Here is a 19,092-nt window from a genome sequence, read left to right as displayed (position 1 = left end):
GTTCTTACTAACTTTTAATGATTTGCTTAAGTTCACCAATCAATTTCTCCTAATACTCATAATGTTTTCTATTATGGGGTTTGAACTTAGGCCTTCTGTTTGCTTGTCTTGGCTGGTCCTCTACCACGTGGGCTGCCTCCAGCCAGACTTTTTGCTGGTTAATTGCAGATGGAGTCTTGCAGACTTTTCTGCCTTAGCTGGCTTTATACCTTGGTCCTCCAGATTTCAACATCTTGAATAGAATTATAGATGTGAGCCATTAGGTGCCTGTTTGGATTGTATTTTTTAATAGTTGTGATATTTGATAATAGCATTAGAGACACATAGGCCATTTCATGGTGTTCTGCCTTGATCATTGCAATTGATCTGGTGTTAGGCAAAGGGCACAAGGCCCCCAAGAAGTAGAGAGATGCAGGAAGATCTAAATTTCGATTCCATCATTTGAGGTTTTTATTAACTTTGGAAATCCTATTTATAAAAGTGTGATTGTCTCTCATGGTTGTTGTGAGGATTAAGTTGAAGATTTTCATGAGGGTGACTGTTGTATGGTAAGCTTTAGTCAGTGTCCCTACAGTGCTCAGATAAGAAATGAGACCATAGGAAAAGCTGTTTGGAATTTTTTTTCCTGTTCTGACAACTATTCTTTGTGTAGTCTTCTCTCAGCTAGGTGTAAACCTGGAGGAAAAGAGCAATAAAGGGCTTGGTTGTTGACCCTAGTTAACATCTATTACTGCTGGTACCATGGAAACCAGTGCTGTGTAAGGGCCAATCATGTTTTCTTACTATATTCTATCCTAGTCCCTTCTATGGGCACAGTAACAGCTCTAATTTTTTAGATTAAATTTCTGTCTTGACTACTTTAGAAGGTAGTTTTCTTTTTTTTTTTTTTAATTGTATTTTATTTTATTTGAGAACATACTGTACAGGGGGGCTACAATTACATGGGCAGGATAATGCATACATTTCTTACCAAGCATTGCAGCCTCCTCCTTTGTTTACCCTTCACTTCCCTTCCCCGCCTCCCCCCTCCCCCCACCCAATTTTACCCCCCTCCCCCCACCCAATTATACCCCCCTCCCCCCCCCCCCCCCACACACCGACATTGTAAAGCTGGTTTTGACATGACATTTTGTACTTCTCATTGTTGCAACAAGGATTCAGGTGGACCTGTTGCAACAATGAGAAGGTAGTTTTCTATAAAATATGACTATAAGTTGGGAATGAGGTCATACAAACTCAGCACAGCAACATATTTATGCCTTCAACCACTGTACCCAGATTAGTGAGTCACAGTGACAAGCAAGTGTGGACCAGAAATTAGCTTACAACTAATATACTTCTAGGGCCAATATTGTTTCTCAGGAAGAAAACAGAGCAAAACAATTTCTGAAGAACAAAATAACTGAAAAAACACAAAAATCCTCAGCCATGTTGGCAGTATCTAACATGTATTTTCTATTTTATCTCAGGAATCCTCAATTTGGCATCTGGAGTGGTAGATTTACTCCAGTTCTATTTCCCAGAATCTTTTGATCGCCTTCCAAGGGATTCTGGCCTCTTTGATGGTCCCAAACCAACTGTCCTGGAGTCTTGTAGTGTAAGCGACTTGGCAATTTTGCTACGAGGGAACAAAAGGAAAACCCAGCCTATTGAATTTGGTGCTCACCAGGTGAGCTTCTTGGTATTGTATATTTCAAAAAATAAAAAGGGAAGTTTGCAGTTTGAAAAAGATTTGAGAGGGTAAATTATTCTGTAAGGCAGAATTCAGTAACCTCTAACCAAGAATAGATGAGTGACTAAAAAAATTAACATTTCTAAGGTCCTAGTTGATCAAGTTTATTTTGGCTAGTTCTCTGTAAAGACGTAGCCTATGTCCTGCTGGAGCTTTACCATTTTTAAAAAAATGAATCTGATGCTGTTTTGTTTTGTTTTGCTTAAGGTAATACTTGTTGCTAATGAAATGGCAAAGGAGAAAATTCCAGAAGAGCTGGGATTAGCTCTTGTGCTAACTGTTTATGAAGCAAAAGGATTGGAATTTGATGATGTCCTTCTATACAACTTTTTTACTGATTCTGAGGTATGTCATACTGAATTCTTTTCAACAGTCCAAGTCTATGTATTAGCTGAAATTGTACTCTGGGAAAAAAAATTGGAGCCAAGGCAAGAGTTTATTTTCAGTGCCTATTTGTGTTTTGGATCAACAGTCTGTTTATTGTGTAGGCGGCATATTTAGATATGGATTTTGACAATGGGTTGCTTTACTGTATGGCATGAGCTAGTTCTCCCTGTGCTTTCCACTGGCTCTCTTATATTCATGCCCAGTTTGTTATTACTGTTATGTTTAGTTCTTGGGGATACCAAAGTTGGAGCAAGTTGTAATGAGAGGATTACAAATGAAGTTAAGGTTAGTAATATGCACTCTGTTAGAACAGAACTGGATGTGGTCAATTCATAAAAAGACAACTCTTGGAAGCGAGTGAGTCTTGGTTCTTGCCTGCTGAGTCAGATAATGTGGGGCGAAGGCCAGCCATCCCTGCCTAAGAACCGTCATCTGGCATGGCTTCACTATTGCTGCTTGCAGATCATGGCAGCTAGAGTCCCTGGATTGACTACTAGTTACCTCTGTGTTAGTCATTGCTTTAACATGGCTCCTGAATCCTTATGATGGTTTTCCTATCTATACTTAGTTTATTTTTTTTTTTTGTTAGAACCACCAACTCAATACCATTCTCCTAGGGTTTTAGCAACTCTTTTCTTTCTTTCTTTCTTTCTTTCTTTCCTTTCTTTCTTTCTTTCTTTCTTTCTTTCTTTCTTTCTTTCTTTCTTTCTTTCTTTCTTTCTTTCTTTCTTTTTTCTTCTTTCTTTCTTTCTTTCTTTCTTTCTTTCTTTCTTTCTTTCTTTCTTTCTTTCTTTCTTTCTTTCTTTCTTTCCTTCCTTCCTTCCTTCCTTCCTACCTACCTACCTATAGTGAGGCCCTTATTTTTATTGTTAAGTAGTTGTGACTCATTTCTTTCATCACCATCTTTTACTGTGGACTCAGATGGTCTGTTAGCTGTGTTGGGGAATATTAGCTGTTGGGAACTTAGCTGTCTGTGTCTTGGTCCTTCTTGTATATTATTCCTATTTCATATGGTACATACTGGAAAAGGTTGCTTCTTATCTAAGTCAGAAGCACTGTTGGTTTTGGCATCTTAAAATCTGCTCCAGAGCTGACCTTTTAAATAAAATCATTAGTTTTTTTTCTTGGCCATTTTAATGCCACATTTTCCTTAATATCTATAGCTAGTTCTGCAGGGCACTTTACAGTTTATGAAGTATGTTTTGTCAGTGTGTTGTCTTGCTCCAGTAGTCCTCTGAGGTTATGTGTATTTTTGTCACCTTCATTCTATAGAATTAAGCAGAAGGTATTGAGATTAAGTAAATTGTCCATAGTCATAATACAGGTAGCAGAGCCTGAAGACAAACTCAGATGCTTTCAGTACTGAACATCTTTCCTTTTCATTTCCTTTCTTTTAAAGCTTCGCATATGAATTGACTTCCAAAGTCTTTCACAATGAGTATATCATTGTCATTTCTTTTTTTATTGTGAAAATATTGTACAGAAGAGTTACAATTACATGGGCAAAGTAATGAGTACATTTCTTACCAAACATTGTTGCCTACTCCTTTGTTTCCCCTTCCCATCCCTTCCCATTATCATCGTCATTTCTATGTATACCCCTTTTCTACCGATTTTTTCAAATAAAATCAGAAAATACATATCCATGGAATTTGGGGATTCTCTCTAAATGGATGAGTGAAGGTAATTGGAACCATAGAGCTTTTCTCATCCTCCTTGTTTGTGTTCCAGGCATGCAGGGTCTTGCAGCATCTGTCACCTAGGCATAGGATTGCCATGGACACTGGTGAAGGAAGATCCTTATTGCTATAGTGTGTGATTTTTCTTTCTAGGGGATCTATTTTGCCCGTTCAACCACATTACTATGGTAAAGGTATAAGAAGTGGTCACAACAATCCTTTTGCTTGTAGGATATTGCCTCATCTTTGGAGAGTGACAGCCTCCTAGTTACTCCCAACTACCTTGGATACTTGCGACAAGAATTACCATTTTTTCTGTGTCCTGGAGTTCATTTCCATAAAAATATGATCAGAGGCACATAGACATTGTGCCTTTGGAATTACCATTTATACTTCTGTCTTTCGCACTTGTGTGAATGGGATGAAAAGATGTTTGAAAGCTGAATTTTCTAATGATGGCCTTGCTAGTAGAATCCAAGCCTTTTCTTGCACAATTATTGGTCCTAAGGGAAGAATCTGGAAGACTTTTATATGTTTCTTCCCTTTCCAAAGCCCTGAAAATTTGAAAGTTCAAGAAAAGAATAGGAACAAAAACTTTAAGATATAAGCATAGGTAAGGTTTCTCAATAGGACTCCAGTTGCTCAGGAAATAAGAACAAGAATTGACCAGCAGATGCTTCATCTTAAAAAAATTTGACACAAGACATGCTTATCGGATACAACCTGTTTTCACTGTATTTAATTCTGGTATGCTGCATCTTGTATATACATTTTTCTAAATTGGGAAGGGGAAGGGAAATAACAAAATGCTGAAACAAGGATACAGGCTGACCCATTGTAACAATGAGATGTATAAAACACTATGTTGAAAATGAACTTGTAGGGGGAGGAGTTGGAGAGGTGGGGAGGAAAGAGGTGGTAGAGGAAAAACAAAGGAGAACATAACAATGCTCGATAGGAAATGTACTCATTACTTTACTCATGTAACTTAACCCCTCTGTACAATTTTTTTTGGGGGGTCCAGTCCTGGGGTCTGAACTCTGGGCCTGGGTGCTGTCCCTCAGCTCTTCAGCTCAAGGCTAGCACTCTACCATTTGAGCCACAGCGCCACTTTTTTTCTGCTTATGTGGTGCTCAGGAATCGAACCCTGAGCCTCAAGCATGCAAGGCAAGCGCTCTACCACTGAGTCACCTTCTCAGCCCCTCTGCACAATATTTTTACAATAAAAATAAAAAATAAATGCTTACCAGAATCAAGAGACCACATACAGAATGGCAGTAAATCATTGGCAGCTATTCCTTAGACCAAAGATGAATATCTAGAATAGATGAAGGTCTTAAAATTTTAATCATTGAAAGTTCAAGTAATTCAATTAATAAACAGAGCAATAAATTGAATAGACATTTCTCAAAAAGTACAAATATCAAATAAATGCATTTAGAAATGTGTGACATCCTTAGCAATAAGAAAATGCAAATCAAAATGGCATTGAGATTCCATTTCACCCGTCACGATGACAGTCATCATCAAATAAACAAATAATAACAAACTCTTGCAAGGATATGGCAATGGGATTTGAGGGAGCCCATCATTAGTGGGAATGAATAAGTATAGTTACTATGGAGACCAGTTTGGAGATTACTATAAAAAGCTAAAAGCAAAAGTACCACATGACCCTGCTGTAATCTCCACTGGACATATATCTGAAAAAATGTATCAAGTAAGCATACAATAGATATACATGACCACCCATATTCATAATAACATTATTCACAATAGCAAATGTATAGAATAAGTGTGGATGCCTGTCAACTGATATGTAAAGAAAACATAGCATACATTCACAGTGGAGCAATAAAGAAGAGTGAGATTCTATTGTTTGCAGGAATATAAATTGAACTAAATCATGTTGAGCAAGACAAGGCAAGCTCAGAAAGACATATATTGCATGTTTTTGCTTATATGTGAAACCTAGAGCTAAAAAGGAATAATGACACAATTATAATCAGTGGGAGGGGAGTGGAGGGAAAGAAAGGATGATGTGTGAATAATATGGTTGAAGTAAGTTATATATGTGTACGAAAATAGCATAATGAAACCAACTGAAAACTTGGAAAAGTAGAGAGTATTAAGGGAAGGAGGCTAACTAAGAAAATAAAATAGATTGAATAGATCAGAGTATATTATATGTATTATATGCATAAATCTAAATATTATACCCTTTGTACAGTTAATAAATACAATTAAAATGAAAAGAATGCTTAAGTTAATTAAGTTAGTTTAACCATATGGTTTAGTGGTAACCTAAACCAGGTAATTATCTGTATCCACTTCATCTTTTGGATATTCTTGAAACATTATATAATAGCAAGTAGCATTATTTTTTGTTTTTGAGCCAGTCCTGGGCTTGAACTCAGGGCCTGAGTGCTGTCCCTGAAGTTTTTTGCTCAAGGCAAGTGTTCTACTACTTGTACAACTCTCTCACTCTGTGTGTGTGTGTGTGTGTGTGTGTGTGTGTGTGTGTGTGTCTCCTCCCTCTCTCCCTTTCGCCTTCTCTCTCTCTTCCTTTCTCTCTTTCTCTCTTGCTGGTCCTGGGGCTTGAACTCCAGGCTTAGGCACTGTCCCTAAGCTTCTTTTTGCTCAAGGTGAGTGCTCTACCACTTCAGCCACAGCACCACTTTTGGCTTTTTTGAGTAGTTTATTGGAGATAAGATTCTTACGGAGTTTCCTGCCCAGGGTGGCTTTGAACCGTGATCCTCAGATCTCAGCCTCCTGAATAGCGAGGGTTACAGGCATGAACCACCAGCACCCCACCACTTCTGGCCTTTATGTATGTGTGATGAGTTGGAGATCAAAGTCCCATAGACTTTCCTGCCTTCTCTGACTTTGAACTATAGTCCTCAGATCTCAGCTGCCTGGCAGCTAGGCACATAGCTACTATTGTATAAAAAGAAAATCTGTGCACTGGTGGCTCATGCCTGTAATCCTAGCTATTTAGGAGGCTGAGATCTGAGGATTGTGTTCAAAGCTAGCCTGGGTAGGAAAGTCTGTGAGACTCTTATCTCCAATTAACCACCAGAAAACCAGAAGTGGAACTGTGGCTCAAGTGGTAGAGAGCATGCCTTGAGCTGAAGAGCTCAGGGATAGTGCCCAGGCCCACAGTTCAAGCCCCACGATGGGCAAAAAAAAAAGGAGAGTTAACCAGCTAATGCTTACCAGACAGTGTAATATGAAGTCTTTAATTAAAACAAATTGTATTCTACATGCTGCATCTAATCTTGGCATTTTACATTAACTTTTCCGGGGTCTGCCAACTACAGCTTACTGGCCAAGTCCAGCCCACTGCCTGTTTTTATTTTATTTTATTTAAATTTTATTTCATTGTAAAGATTCTGTACAGAGGAGTTGTAGTTACCTAAGTAAGATAATGAGTACATTTCTTTTTTTTTTTTCGGTCTAGTTGTGAGGCCTGAACTCTGGGCCTGGGCACTGTCCCTCAGCTCTTCAGCTCAAGGCTAGCGCTCAACCACTTGAGCCACAACGCCACTTCCGGCTGTTTTCTTTTTGCTTATGTGGTACTAGGAATCGAACTCAAGGCCTCATGCATGCAAGGCAAGCGCTCTACCACTGAGCCACTTCCCAGTCCCATAATGAGTACATTTCTTGTTGAGCATTGTTACTCCTCCTTTGTTTTTCTCCTTAAATTGTTTTTATGTAGTTGATATACAGAGAGGTTACAGTTACACAAATCAGGTATAATCAGTACACTTCTTTTTGAACAATTTTTCCTCTTTCATCATCTTTCCCAGTCTTTCCCTCCTGTCCCCTCCCATAAGATATCCAGTTCATTTTCTACTGTTTTGGCCAAGTGTCTGGTGAATTTTCTTGGTCTTTGCCTCTGCAACTTTAGCCATCTATTATCCATTCTGAATCCACAGGATTGTCACCTCCTCACAGCTGGGGCTGAAGGCTTGCTTCTCTCCCCCCACATCCTCTGAGGCTCAATTCTCTTGAACCTTGGTAAAAAACTGTTCAAAACATGTGCTGGGGGTTGGGAAGGTGGCTCAGTGGTATGGTGCTTGCCTTGCATGTACGAGGCCCTAGGTTCAATTCCTCAGCATCACATAAGCAGAAAAAGCCAGAAGTGGCACCATGGCTCAAATGGTAGAGCATTAGCCTTGAGCTGAAGAGCTGAAGGACTGAGCCCAGGCCCAGAGTTCAGGCCCCACAACTGACCAAAAAAGAAAACAAATCACCATGTTCTGTTGTTTTTTTAATTTGTTATTGTTGTTCAGGCTTACAAAGAATGGAAGATCATTTCCTCATTTATACCGCCATCTGACTCCAGAGAGGGAAACTGGCCATTGGCTGAAGAGCCCTTAGAGAAACCTACCTCTTCTCAGGCTCGATCCCTCATGGTAAATCCAGAAATATACAAGGTGAGTTTTTGCCATATACTTACTTGACACAGCATCAGTACATAAGGTTTAGAAGGGAAGATGAGACGAAAAATGGAACCTTGAACTTGCCTTATTATTTTTTTACATCAACAATGGGGAAGGGAAGGGAAAGGCAGATATGTCAGTGCCGCCAGGAAACTCCCTTTCTCTTAGCAGAAAGTTGGGCTTGATACAGTAGTCTGAAAGTGGAAAGGGACAGTACCTTCACCCCTGACACTCACTGTATTGAGAAATCATTTTTTGAGAACTAAGAGTCTGTCACGAGGGGCCACTTGGCTTACCTTGTTGTTGTGGCTTTGGTTTCTCCTACTTCCAGAGTTGGCTGTGTCCTAGTTTACTCCAAGTGGCTTTTCTGTTTCAGTGTAGTTTTTTATCTGTGCTGTTGCCTCTTTGAGGTTCTCAATGCTTTTCCTCTTTTTCTTTTTGTCTTTTTAAGTTATTTGTATTTGACAATGTTAAAAACAGGGGTTAAAGTTATATAAGTCAGGCAAAGACTTTTTCTTTTTTCTTTTTTTTGGTGCCAGTCCTGAGGCTTGAAGACAGGGCCTGGGCACTCTCCTTGAGCTGTTTTTTTTTTTTTTCTCAAGGCTATCACTCTACCATTTAAGCCAGAGCTCCACTTTTGGCTTTTTGGTGGTTAGCAAAGATGAAAATCTCACAGACTTTCCTGCCCAGGTTGGCTTCCAACTGTGATTCTCAGATCTCAGTCTCCTGAGTAGCTAAGATTATATGCATGAGCCACTGGTGTCTGGCTTCCTCTCATTCTTTATTTACATAAAGCCTCTCCTTTGTCACCCAAACTTCTCATTTGTGGAGTTGCAGGGTAGAAGCTTCTATTCCACCATCTTACTTACTAATCAGAAATCTTGGTATGGAGGGCATGACTCAAATGGTAGAACACTTGCCTAGCCAATGCAAGGTCCTAAGCTCAAACTCCAGGACTACTGAAAGAAAGACAGAACAAAGGGGAGAAAGGGTAGGGGGGCCTGGAGAAAGAGATATTTCTTTTTTTTTTATAAGTTTTTTTATTGTGAAAATACTGTACAGAGGGGTTACAGTTAAATGAGCAAGGTGATAAGTACATTTCTTTTTTTTTTTTTATTGTGACAATACCATACAGAGGAGTTACAATAACATGGGCAAGTAATGAGTACATTTCTTATCAAGCATTGTTAGCTCCTTCTTTGTTTTTCCCCTACCCTTCCTTCCCTCCCATCTCCACAACTACACTACCCCCCCTAAATTGTAAAGTTCATTTTTCAACATAGTGTGTTATACATTTCATTGTTACAATTGGTCAACCTGTATCTCTATATAAACATTTTGTTTTTTCCCTTCTCATCCCCAAATTATACCAACATCAAATACAGTAAAAACAGGGGTTAGACCATGGGGGAAGAACATACAAAGCAACAAAAAATCATGTGGTACCTTATAAATACTTTAGAAACAATAGAAAGAAAAAAACACCCCTTTATGATGAAGGTTTTGGAAAAATTAGGAATCCATGGAACATTCCTCAATACAATAAAGGCTGTATATGACAAACCTACAGCCAGCATTATACTTAATGGTGAAAAAATAAAGCCATTTCCTCTTAACTCAGGAACAAGACAAGGATGTCCACTCTCTCCACTTCTCTTCAACCTAGTATTAGAATGCCTAGCTACAGCAATAAGACAAGATGCAGACATAAAGGGGATCCAAATAGGGAAAGAAGAAATAAAACTCTCCCTCTTTGCAGATGACATGATCTTGTATTTAAAGAATCCCATAGACTCCATTCCCAAATTACTCAAGCTGATTCAAAACTTTGGCAAAGTAGCAGGGTATAAAATTAACCCCCCAAAATCAATGGCTTTTCTGTATGCCAACAATGAGAAAAGTGTGGCTGAAATTAGGAAAGCAACTCCATTTGTAATAGCCCCACAAAAAATAAAATACCTAGGAATTAACTTAACCAAAGAAGTGAAGGACCTCTATGATGAAAACTTTAAAAACTTGAAAAAGGAAATCAAAACAGAACTTAGAAAATGGGAAAAACTCCCAAGCTCCTGGACTGGAAAGATTAACATCGTGAAAATGGCAATACTTCCCAAGGCTATCTACAAATTCAATGCGATACCTATCAAAATTCCAACCTCATTCTTCAAGGAAATAGAAGAGGCAATCCAAAAATTCATATGGAACAATAAAAGACCCCGAATAGCAAAAACGCTCCTCAACGGAAAGAACACTGCTGGAAGAATATCAATACCAAATTTCAAACTCTACTATAAAGCCATAGTAATCAAAACAGCTTGGTACTGGCACAAGAACAGACCTCAGGACCAATAGAATAAAATAGAAAACCCAGAAATGAACCTACAGACCTATAGCCATCTAATCTTTGAAAGGGAGCTGAAAAAATAGAATGGAGGAAAGACAGCCTCTTCAGTAAATGGTGCTGGCAAAATTGGTTAACTACTTGTAGAAAACTAAAGCTAGATCCTTATATATCACCCTGCACCAGAATCAACTCCAAATGGATCAAAGACCTCGGAGTCAAAGCAGACACTCTGAAAACATTACAGGATGGAATAGGAGAAACCCTAGGTCTCCTTGGAGCAGGCCGAAATTTTCTTAATAGAGACCTGGAAACACAACAAATCAAAGAGATTTCTTGATATAGCTACAGAGCAGGTCTTGAGTAATTTGATACTAATGACAGTTATATGCTATGGCTAATTTAATTTTGATAAAATGTCATAGCAGTTGTGTAAGATGTGTATTTCACTGGAATAAACTGAGAGTGAAGGACACACTATATATAGTATATAGTACATATAAACACACATATATGATGTATATATAATATATCTAGTATGTCCTTTTTTCCTATCTTTGTAACTTCTGGTGAATCTATAATTATTTCAAAATTAACACTTAAAAAATGACAGCAAAGTCAAGAATCCTCTGATACTGATGATGTGCCCTCTTTGCGGTATATTGTCTTCTATTTTTTTTTATTGGAAAGGGGTGAGATTTCTTATTGGCTCATTTTAGAGCATCACTTAACCTGTTCTGAAGTGTCCGAAATCTTGGTATTCTATTCACAACTGTGCTGGACTTCTTTAAACTTTAGTGTGTTTATTTTTCAAAAATAAGAGTAAGACACTTGAAATGTATCATGATGTGCTACAGATCTCATGTTTATCCTCAATCTTGACTTTAGCTACTCAATGGAGAGCTGAAGAAGCTGTATACGGCCATCACCCGGGCTCGAGTCAACCTCTGGATCTTCGATGAAAACCTAGAGAAACGATCTCCTGCTTTCAAATATTTCATTAGAAGAGATTTTGTTCAAGTAGTGAAGACAGATGAAAATAAAGGTAAGATCTGAAATATTCTTATTATAGGAAGAAATATCTCCTTTAACTGTTCTTACAGTTGGGGTTAAAGGATATCCTTTTTAAATTTTCTGTTTTGCAGTGGTGGAGATGGAATTTAGGGCCTCATGTATATTAGGCAAGTACTATACCATTAAGTTTCACTCCCAGCTGAGGATGTAGCTTATTTTTTCTATTCACAATCTTCTGAGAAAGCACTTTCCTATTCATATGTTAAGGTGTGTGAGAAAGTGGTTGAAGTAGAATTGAGAGGATTAACTTCTTCAGAGAGTTGTCCTTTAAAGATGTAATCTTAGCTTTTTGGGAGGACAAGAATGAGATGATGAAAGTTTGAGGCCAATTTGGGCAGAAAAGTTTTCAAGACTCCTTCTCAAGGGTGTGGTGTCATGGGCCTGGTATCCCAAGTTATGTGGAAGACTGAAAATGGGAGAATTGCAGTTGCAGGCCAGCTGTGGCAGAAAAACTCTGAGAGAGTCTGTCTCTACTGAGAAAAGCAAGAAGCTGGATGTGGTGGCTTATGACTGTGATCTCAGAATTATGAGAAGACTGAAAGAAGGTAGAATTAGGCTCAGGCATGTACCTAAGTAGAAAGTGAGATCTTGTCCTAAAAGTAGCCGGCTATACTGGAGGTATGGCTCAGCTATATGTCATTAGCTTAGAAAGTACAAGGCTCCGAGTTCAAATTCTTGTACTATTTTTTTAAAAGTATGTATTATGTGCAAAGGTTAGATAAAATGGGACTCAAGAGAAAACACAAACTTTTATGAGCTTTTGGGAAGCATATTGGCAATGTCTATAAATATAGAGATTACATGGTCCTGTTTGTAATCATAAGAAAAGCAGCCTAAATGTTCAATAGGCAAAAGCCAAACATGTGTATTTTTACTATTATTTTACTATTTAACCATTAAAAAGCACAGGGAAGGGCTGGGAATGTGGCTCAGTGGTAGAGTACTTGCCTTGCATGCATGAAGCCCTGTGTTTGATTCCTCAGCACCACATAAGCAAAAAGAAAAAAAAAAGCCGGAAGTGGCGCTGTGGCTAAAGTGGTAGAGCACTAGCCTTGAGCTGAAGAGCTGAGGGACAGCGCCCAGGCCCAGAGTTCAGGCCCTATGACCGGATCCCCCCCCCCCAAAAAAAAAGAACAAGGATTTCTGTTTACTGATATGGAAAGATGTTCAAGATATTATTAGTTGACAAAAGGAAACTATAAAGCAGTACAAGTAGAATGATTTTATTTTTAAATAGCTATATATTATTCAAATAAAACTATAATATAGCCAGGTACCAGTGGCTTAGACCTATAATCCTACTCAGAAGGATGTGATCTAAGGATTGTGGTTTAGAGCCAGCTTGGACATAAAATCTCCAATACTCTTATCTCTAATCACCAGCAAAATGCTGAATGGGAGATAAGTAGAATTAATATTGTCAAAATGGCCATACTGCAAAAGGTGACCTACAAATTTAATGTAATCCTCATCAAAACCCCAGTGATATTCTTTAACAAGTTAGAGAAAATAACCCCAAAATTCATATGAAATTACAGAAGACCTTCAATAGTCAAAGAAATTTTAGGCAAAAAAAAAAAAGCAGTGCTAGTGATATCACAGCCCCAGATATCAAGTACCACAGAGCTATAATAACAAAAACAGCTTGGAACTGGTCCAAAAACAGGCCTGAAGATTAATGGAACAGACTAGAAGACCCAAAAAGAAATTTGACAAGGGAGCCAAAGATATGTGGTGGAAAAAAGATAACCTCTTCAATACTTTTAGGATCTCAATGTGAGATCTGAAACTTTGAAATTACAAGAGAGAGTAGGAAAAGCATTAGAATTTGTAGGCATATGCAGAAACTCTTTGCAAAGAGTCCCAGGGGCACAGCAGAAAGGAGACTTCAATGAGATTACATCAAAATAAGTTTTTGCACAGCAGAGGGCATAGTTACTAAACTAGAAAGATAACCAACAGAGTTTACCAGTGAAGATCTTTACCAGAAGAGCTTTACCAGTGAACCATCTGACAAAGGCCTAATATCCAAAATATACAAGGAGCTCAAGAAATAACCCCCTCATCCCTAAAATGAGTAAACCAGTCAATAAGTGGGCAAAGGAGCTAAAGAGAGACTTCTTAGAAGGAAAAATGGCAAAGAAACATATGGAGAAATGCTCAGTATCCCTAGCCATAAAGGAAATGCAAATCCTGAGATTCAATCTCAACCTAGTTATATCGGCCAACATTGATAATTTGAACAATAAATGCTGGCAGGGATGTGGTGATTTGGTGTTTCCTCAAAAAACTAAGCAAAGAACTTCCCTGAGACCCAGCTGCATCACTCTTGGGCATCTACCCAGAATATTACAAGTTAAGATTCTGTAGACACTTGCACATCCATGTTCAGTGCTGCGCTATTCAAAATAGCCAAATTTCAGAAACAGCCCAGATGTCCTACAATTGATGAATAGACAAAAAATTCAGTACTTACAATGGAATTTTACTAATCCATTAGAAAGAATAAGATTATGTCATTTGTAGGGAAATGGATGGACCTAGAAGAAATTAGATTAAAAGAGGTAAGCCAAGCTCAGAGAGAAAAATGACACATGCTTTTTCTCATACACTGAGGCACGATAAATTATACAGGACTTTAGGCACACACACACAAACAGGGAGAATAAAAGAGGATGCTTTTAGGAGAGGAACTCAAAGGTATAAAACCTGTGAACATTTAAAATACTATTTATCAAAATTAATTTGAGGAAATGGAAATATGGGTTTTGTTGTTTTTGTTTGTTTTAGATTTTTTTATTTCTTCTTTCTGTCTTTTGAGGAGAGGTGCAGAAATAGAGGGAGGAAGGATGAACAAATACAGTCATGGTACTCAGTAGATACTATGTGGAAAATGTACTATGAAACTTGTAGGCAGCGACAGGAGGGGGAAACTGGAGGAGAGAGAAGGAAAAGATGACATTGTTCAAAAAGAAATGTACTCATTACCTGACTTATGTATCTTCTTTACAATATCTTAATAACAATAAGATTATATTTTAAAATGCTGGACTGGAGGTGTGGGTCAAGTGGTAGAAAACCACCCGTGAGCAAAAAAGTTGAGAGAGCAAAAGCCTCTGAGTTCAATCTTCCATACCAGTGCATACACACACACACACATACACACCCCAAAAAACTGTGTTTAACGTACAACAGACTAGAATACTTACATATATATGCATCTAAACATATATCTAGATGTCTTTTCTGTTTATTTCCTGAGTTTCACAAAACAAGAATTCAGAAATAGTAATTGTCAGGACTTTATCTGTATCTGTTCAGCTCCTGATTATGAGTAATAGGATCTTTACATCTCTTATTTTTGGTGTAAATTGTTTATAGTGGTTACCTCTGGAGCTAGGATTAGTTAGCATGGAGCCGTTGAATAGCTATGCACATTTTTAACTTCTCATTTTTATACCTTTTGTGCTGTTTACAGGGCTTACAGAAGTCATTGTTATGTATTATTTTTATATAATTTGCAAAGACTAATTAAAAAATTAAAAAATGAAATGAAGTTCTCCAGACAGGAGAAATAAACACCCTTCATGAAGGAGAAAATTACTTTCTCCTTCCTTCTCCCTTTTCCTTCCTTTTCAACTTCCCCCTCTCTCCCCCTTTTTTTCTTCTTAGTATTGGGATTTTTAATTTAGGGTCTTATTCTTGCTAGGCAAGCATTCTACTACTTTGAAACCTTTGGGCTGGCTGGAACTGTGATCCTCTTATTTATGCTTTCCACATAGTTGGAAAGCATTGAGATGGGAGTTTAATAAACTTCTGCTGGGGCTGAACCTGAACTATGATTTTTGCAGTCTCTGCCTCCTGAGTAGCTAGGATTATAGGTGTGAGCCTATCATCCTAATTACCGTATTTCTTGAAGATCAGTTATTCAGTCTCTAAGGTGCCTCGGACCGGGTTCTGTTGGGACGACGGAGGATACCTAGGGGAGGAACCTGGAATAGGATGGGGAGATGGCAAACAGACAACTCACACACATTAGGAGTGGATGCTGAGTGCTGAGTGCGATTTAATGCAGAGGATAGCAAACTTTTATAACAGAAGTCTCCATGAGAAAGGGCAAAAGGTTACACAATCTTGCTGCATGGCTTCTTTCTTGGGTGGTCACCAGCTGGTCGCCTGATAGGCATTTGTCTCCGGCTTATCTCTAAGGAATACAATGTGTTTGGGTTTCGATGTTTGTCACCAATTAACCATTACCTATTTTTATAGAGGCCTTAACTTTCCCAGAAGATCTTTCCTGTCTCTTCTTTAATAGTAAACTTTAAGGAGACCTAGCAATTCTCTTAGTAAATAGCAGGAAATTCTCTCTCCTAAATAATTATCTCAGCAATTACCATACATTCTTTCTGTTTTAGCTGAGCCTATAGCTTCTTGTAAATCCCGTACAAATAATTCCTTCTGCTGAAGTGACTTTGTGAAACCGCCAATACTTTTATATTTACTTATAACTTGTCTACTAGCCTTCATAAGAGGGATTTCAGGTTAGCACTTAACTATGGTGAGTTAGTCATATTTTTAAGACACTCATCAGATATTGCAGTCGTCAACACTCTTAAGAAAGAGCTTTGAATAAGGGAATAAGGGAACGTTGACAATGAGCAAGTACATAAAGCAGTAGAAGCAGTAAAAGATTAATAGGCACTCTTATACAGTGAAGAAAGGCAGAAACACATCTTTTCCCAGGGGTTTGCCAGCCTTTTCCCAGGAGTAGGCCTCTTAGAAGCCCTATTCTCCGAGGTAGACTTCGGTGAAGTCCCAAAACTTGGAGATAGGTTTCTGTAAAGCCCCATTCTCTGAGGTAGACTTCGGTGAAGTCCCAAAACTCAGAGATAGGTCTCTGAAGCCCCTATCTTGGTCATAGATGGTTTCCCATGCTAAGCAGACTCTACTGGAGTCAGCGTGGCACTAAGGTAGGGGAAGGACTTGGTCACTGTAGGGGTTTTTAGGTTTTCTGAATATTTCTCAGCTGGTTTCTTAAAGTCTATTTTGGTGACTTAGTTTGGGACCAGGATTAGCTGTTCTTTTCTAAGACCTGAAAAACTTGTCTTCTCCAAAAACCTCTCTACCCAAGTAGTTACATAACCTTGTTTAGGCTATACTTTATCTCCATTGGTATTTGCTTCCTCAGCAAAAGGAAAAGGAATGAGTTGACCCTAGCAATCTTTCCTGTAGTACATACTCCTTATAACCCCCAAATATGATTAACAAGATATTAAAATGGGCATTCAGTGTATGTCTTTTGGTAGCATTAGTAATGCAAGAAGAGCAAGTATAGTCTTACTCATAAGTATAGCTGCATGTGGTTCCACTGTGCAGGGGAATGGTGGGGGACTGAGTGCGGTGACTATTAGAAGTTGCATTTCTTCAGCATGGTGCCTACAGACTTCATTACTTTCTTCAGAGGTAATGAAGGGTTTTGCTGAGTGAATGAAATTTCAGTAAGTCAGTAATAGTACCATGAAGTCAGAACAAGACCTGTACCATCATCATTGCACCATTCCTCAGGAAACTAGCAGAGGGAGAGCAGGGTGGGATCAGTTATGAAGTTTAACGTATGTTTTTACACCTTCTAAATATGCCTGCCTGCCTTGCCCCACTGGTTGCTCTTCACTGGGCTAGATATCTCTGATTTGGCTGTCAGCATTGTCCTAACATTCATTGTCTTTCCATTATGTTTCATGAAGCTGTGCATTGTTACTCATATGGTGATACTCTAAGGGCCAGCGGCAGGCTAGAGTGGAACAGATAGGACAGATTGCAGATTGGTTTTGGTAGTCTGTTTCCACCACCATATATGTGTCAGACTATTGTCCTCATAAATTGACATGTAGAAGTGAAATTTTATACCATTTAATGATAATAAAAATAAATATAAAAATAGTGGGAGAAAAACAAAGGAGTGGGTAACAATGTTTGACAAGAAATGTATTCCTTATTCATGTAACTGTAACCCCTCTGTACCGAATCTTTTCAATAAAATAAAATAAAAAATTTGTTAGAATGCTTACTTTGATGAGGGCAAAATCTGTGCATTTGGAAATACCAGTGGTGCCTGATCTATGATGGTTTGACTTGAGATTTCTCAATTTTACAATGGTGCAAAAATGATCATATTCAATAAAAACTATTTTGAATTTTTCAAATTTTTTTTCAAAAATTTTCCCTAGTATGTGATATAATGTGGTACATTACTTTGAAGATGGTAGACATTAGCAGTGAGCCAAAGCTGCCAGTCCCATGCAGTCTCAGTGAATGAGTAGCACTACACAGTTCAATGTATTGCTGAGCCATGATATTTGGTGGTTTAGATGTATTAACTCATTTTTGAGTTACAGTATTTTAATTTACCATGAGAATACAACTCCATCATAAATCAAATAGCATCTGTACTATGTACAAATATCCTGTTACTTTGTTCCTCACCAAGGCACTTACTAAGAGATACCTGGCTTTAGATTTTTAAGGAGGAATTAGTAATTGCTATTTGTATTTGTGTGTGTGTGTGTGTGTATGTGTGTGTTAATGAATTTTTTTTATTGTTGAGAAAAGGAAAGTAGACCAAAATTTAAAAGCAAAACCATATCCTTTCTCACCTATACTTTCTTCTCTTAAACCTGCCCATGCAACTTGGCTTTGTAAGCTGAAATGTTTCTTTTTATTTCTTTTTTCTTTTTGTTTTTCTTTTGTCAGTTGTAGGGTTTGAACTCTGGGCCTGGGTGCTGTCCCTCAGCTCTTTAGCTCCAGGCAAGCCCTCTACCACTTGAGCCACAGCATCACTTCCAGTTTTCTGGTGGTTAATTGGAGATAAGAGTCTCACGGACTTTTCTGCCTGGGCTGGTTTTGAACTGCAATCCTCAGATCTCAGCCTCCTGAGTAGCTAGGATTACAAGCGTGAGCCACCAGCACCTGGCAATGAAATATATCTTAAACAAAGACTAGAAAGATAACATAGGTGTGTTAGCCTATTGTGGTTGTTATAAAAAATGCCATAGACTAACTGGCTTAAACAACAGAAATCTATTTTCCCATAGTATATAGTGGCTAGAGGTCCAAGGACAAGAAGTTGGGTGAGTTGATTTCTTTCTTCAAAGGTTTTTCTGTTTTGGCTTGTAGATGATCATCTTCATCATCTTCATTGACTCACTCTTTCTTTTCTCCCATTCCTTTGTGTGTGTGTGTGTGTGTGTGTGTGTGTGTGTGTGTGTGTGTGTGTGTGTGTGTGTGTGTGTGTGTGTGTTTAATTTTCTCTCTTCACAAGGAGAGATTGGATTAGAGCCCACCAGGAAAGCCTCATTTTAATTTAATCATCTTTTTAAAGGTCTCCAAGTACAGTTACATTTTGAGATAATAGAGATTAAGCCTTCAGTACATGAA

General features: G+C 38.3%; 1 protein-coding gene across 9 annotated transcripts in view; it reads left to right on the top strand.

Annotated features, from left to right (window-relative positions):
- Trank1 (tetratricopeptide repeat and ankyrin repeat containing 1) overlaps positions 1-19,092 on the top strand; it is a 112,960-nt gene that overhangs the window by 81,710 nt on the left and 12,158 nt on the right. For all 9 annotated transcript variants that reach the window (XR_011368704.1, XR_011368703.1, XR_011368702.1 and 6 more), the window contains 4 exons: positions 1,470-1,669; positions 1,940-2,077; positions 8,094-8,237; positions 11,473-11,629. Coding sequence is in view for 6 of the 9 variants with exons in the window: in XM_070006586.1 (XP_069862687.1) it covers positions 1,470-1,669; positions 1,940-2,077; positions 8,094-8,237; positions 11,473-11,629 (639 nt within the window). In the remaining 3 variants the exon portion in view is untranslated. The remainder of the gene's footprint in view (positions 1-1,469; positions 1,670-1,939; positions 2,078-8,093; positions 8,238-11,472; positions 11,630-19,092) is intronic.

This window comes from Dipodomys merriami, unplaced genomic scaffold (genome assembly GCF_024711535.1).
Source record: "Dipodomys merriami isolate MVZ:Mamm:240054 unplaced genomic scaffold, mDipMer1.0.p SCAF_7, whole genome shotgun sequence".
NCBI classification, from domain to species: domain Eukaryota; kingdom Metazoa; phylum Chordata; class Mammalia; order Rodentia; family Heteromyidae; genus Dipodomys; species Dipodomys merriami.
The sequence above is the reverse complement of the archived record's forward strand: the minus strand, read 5'-3'. Positions and strand labels throughout refer to the sequence as shown.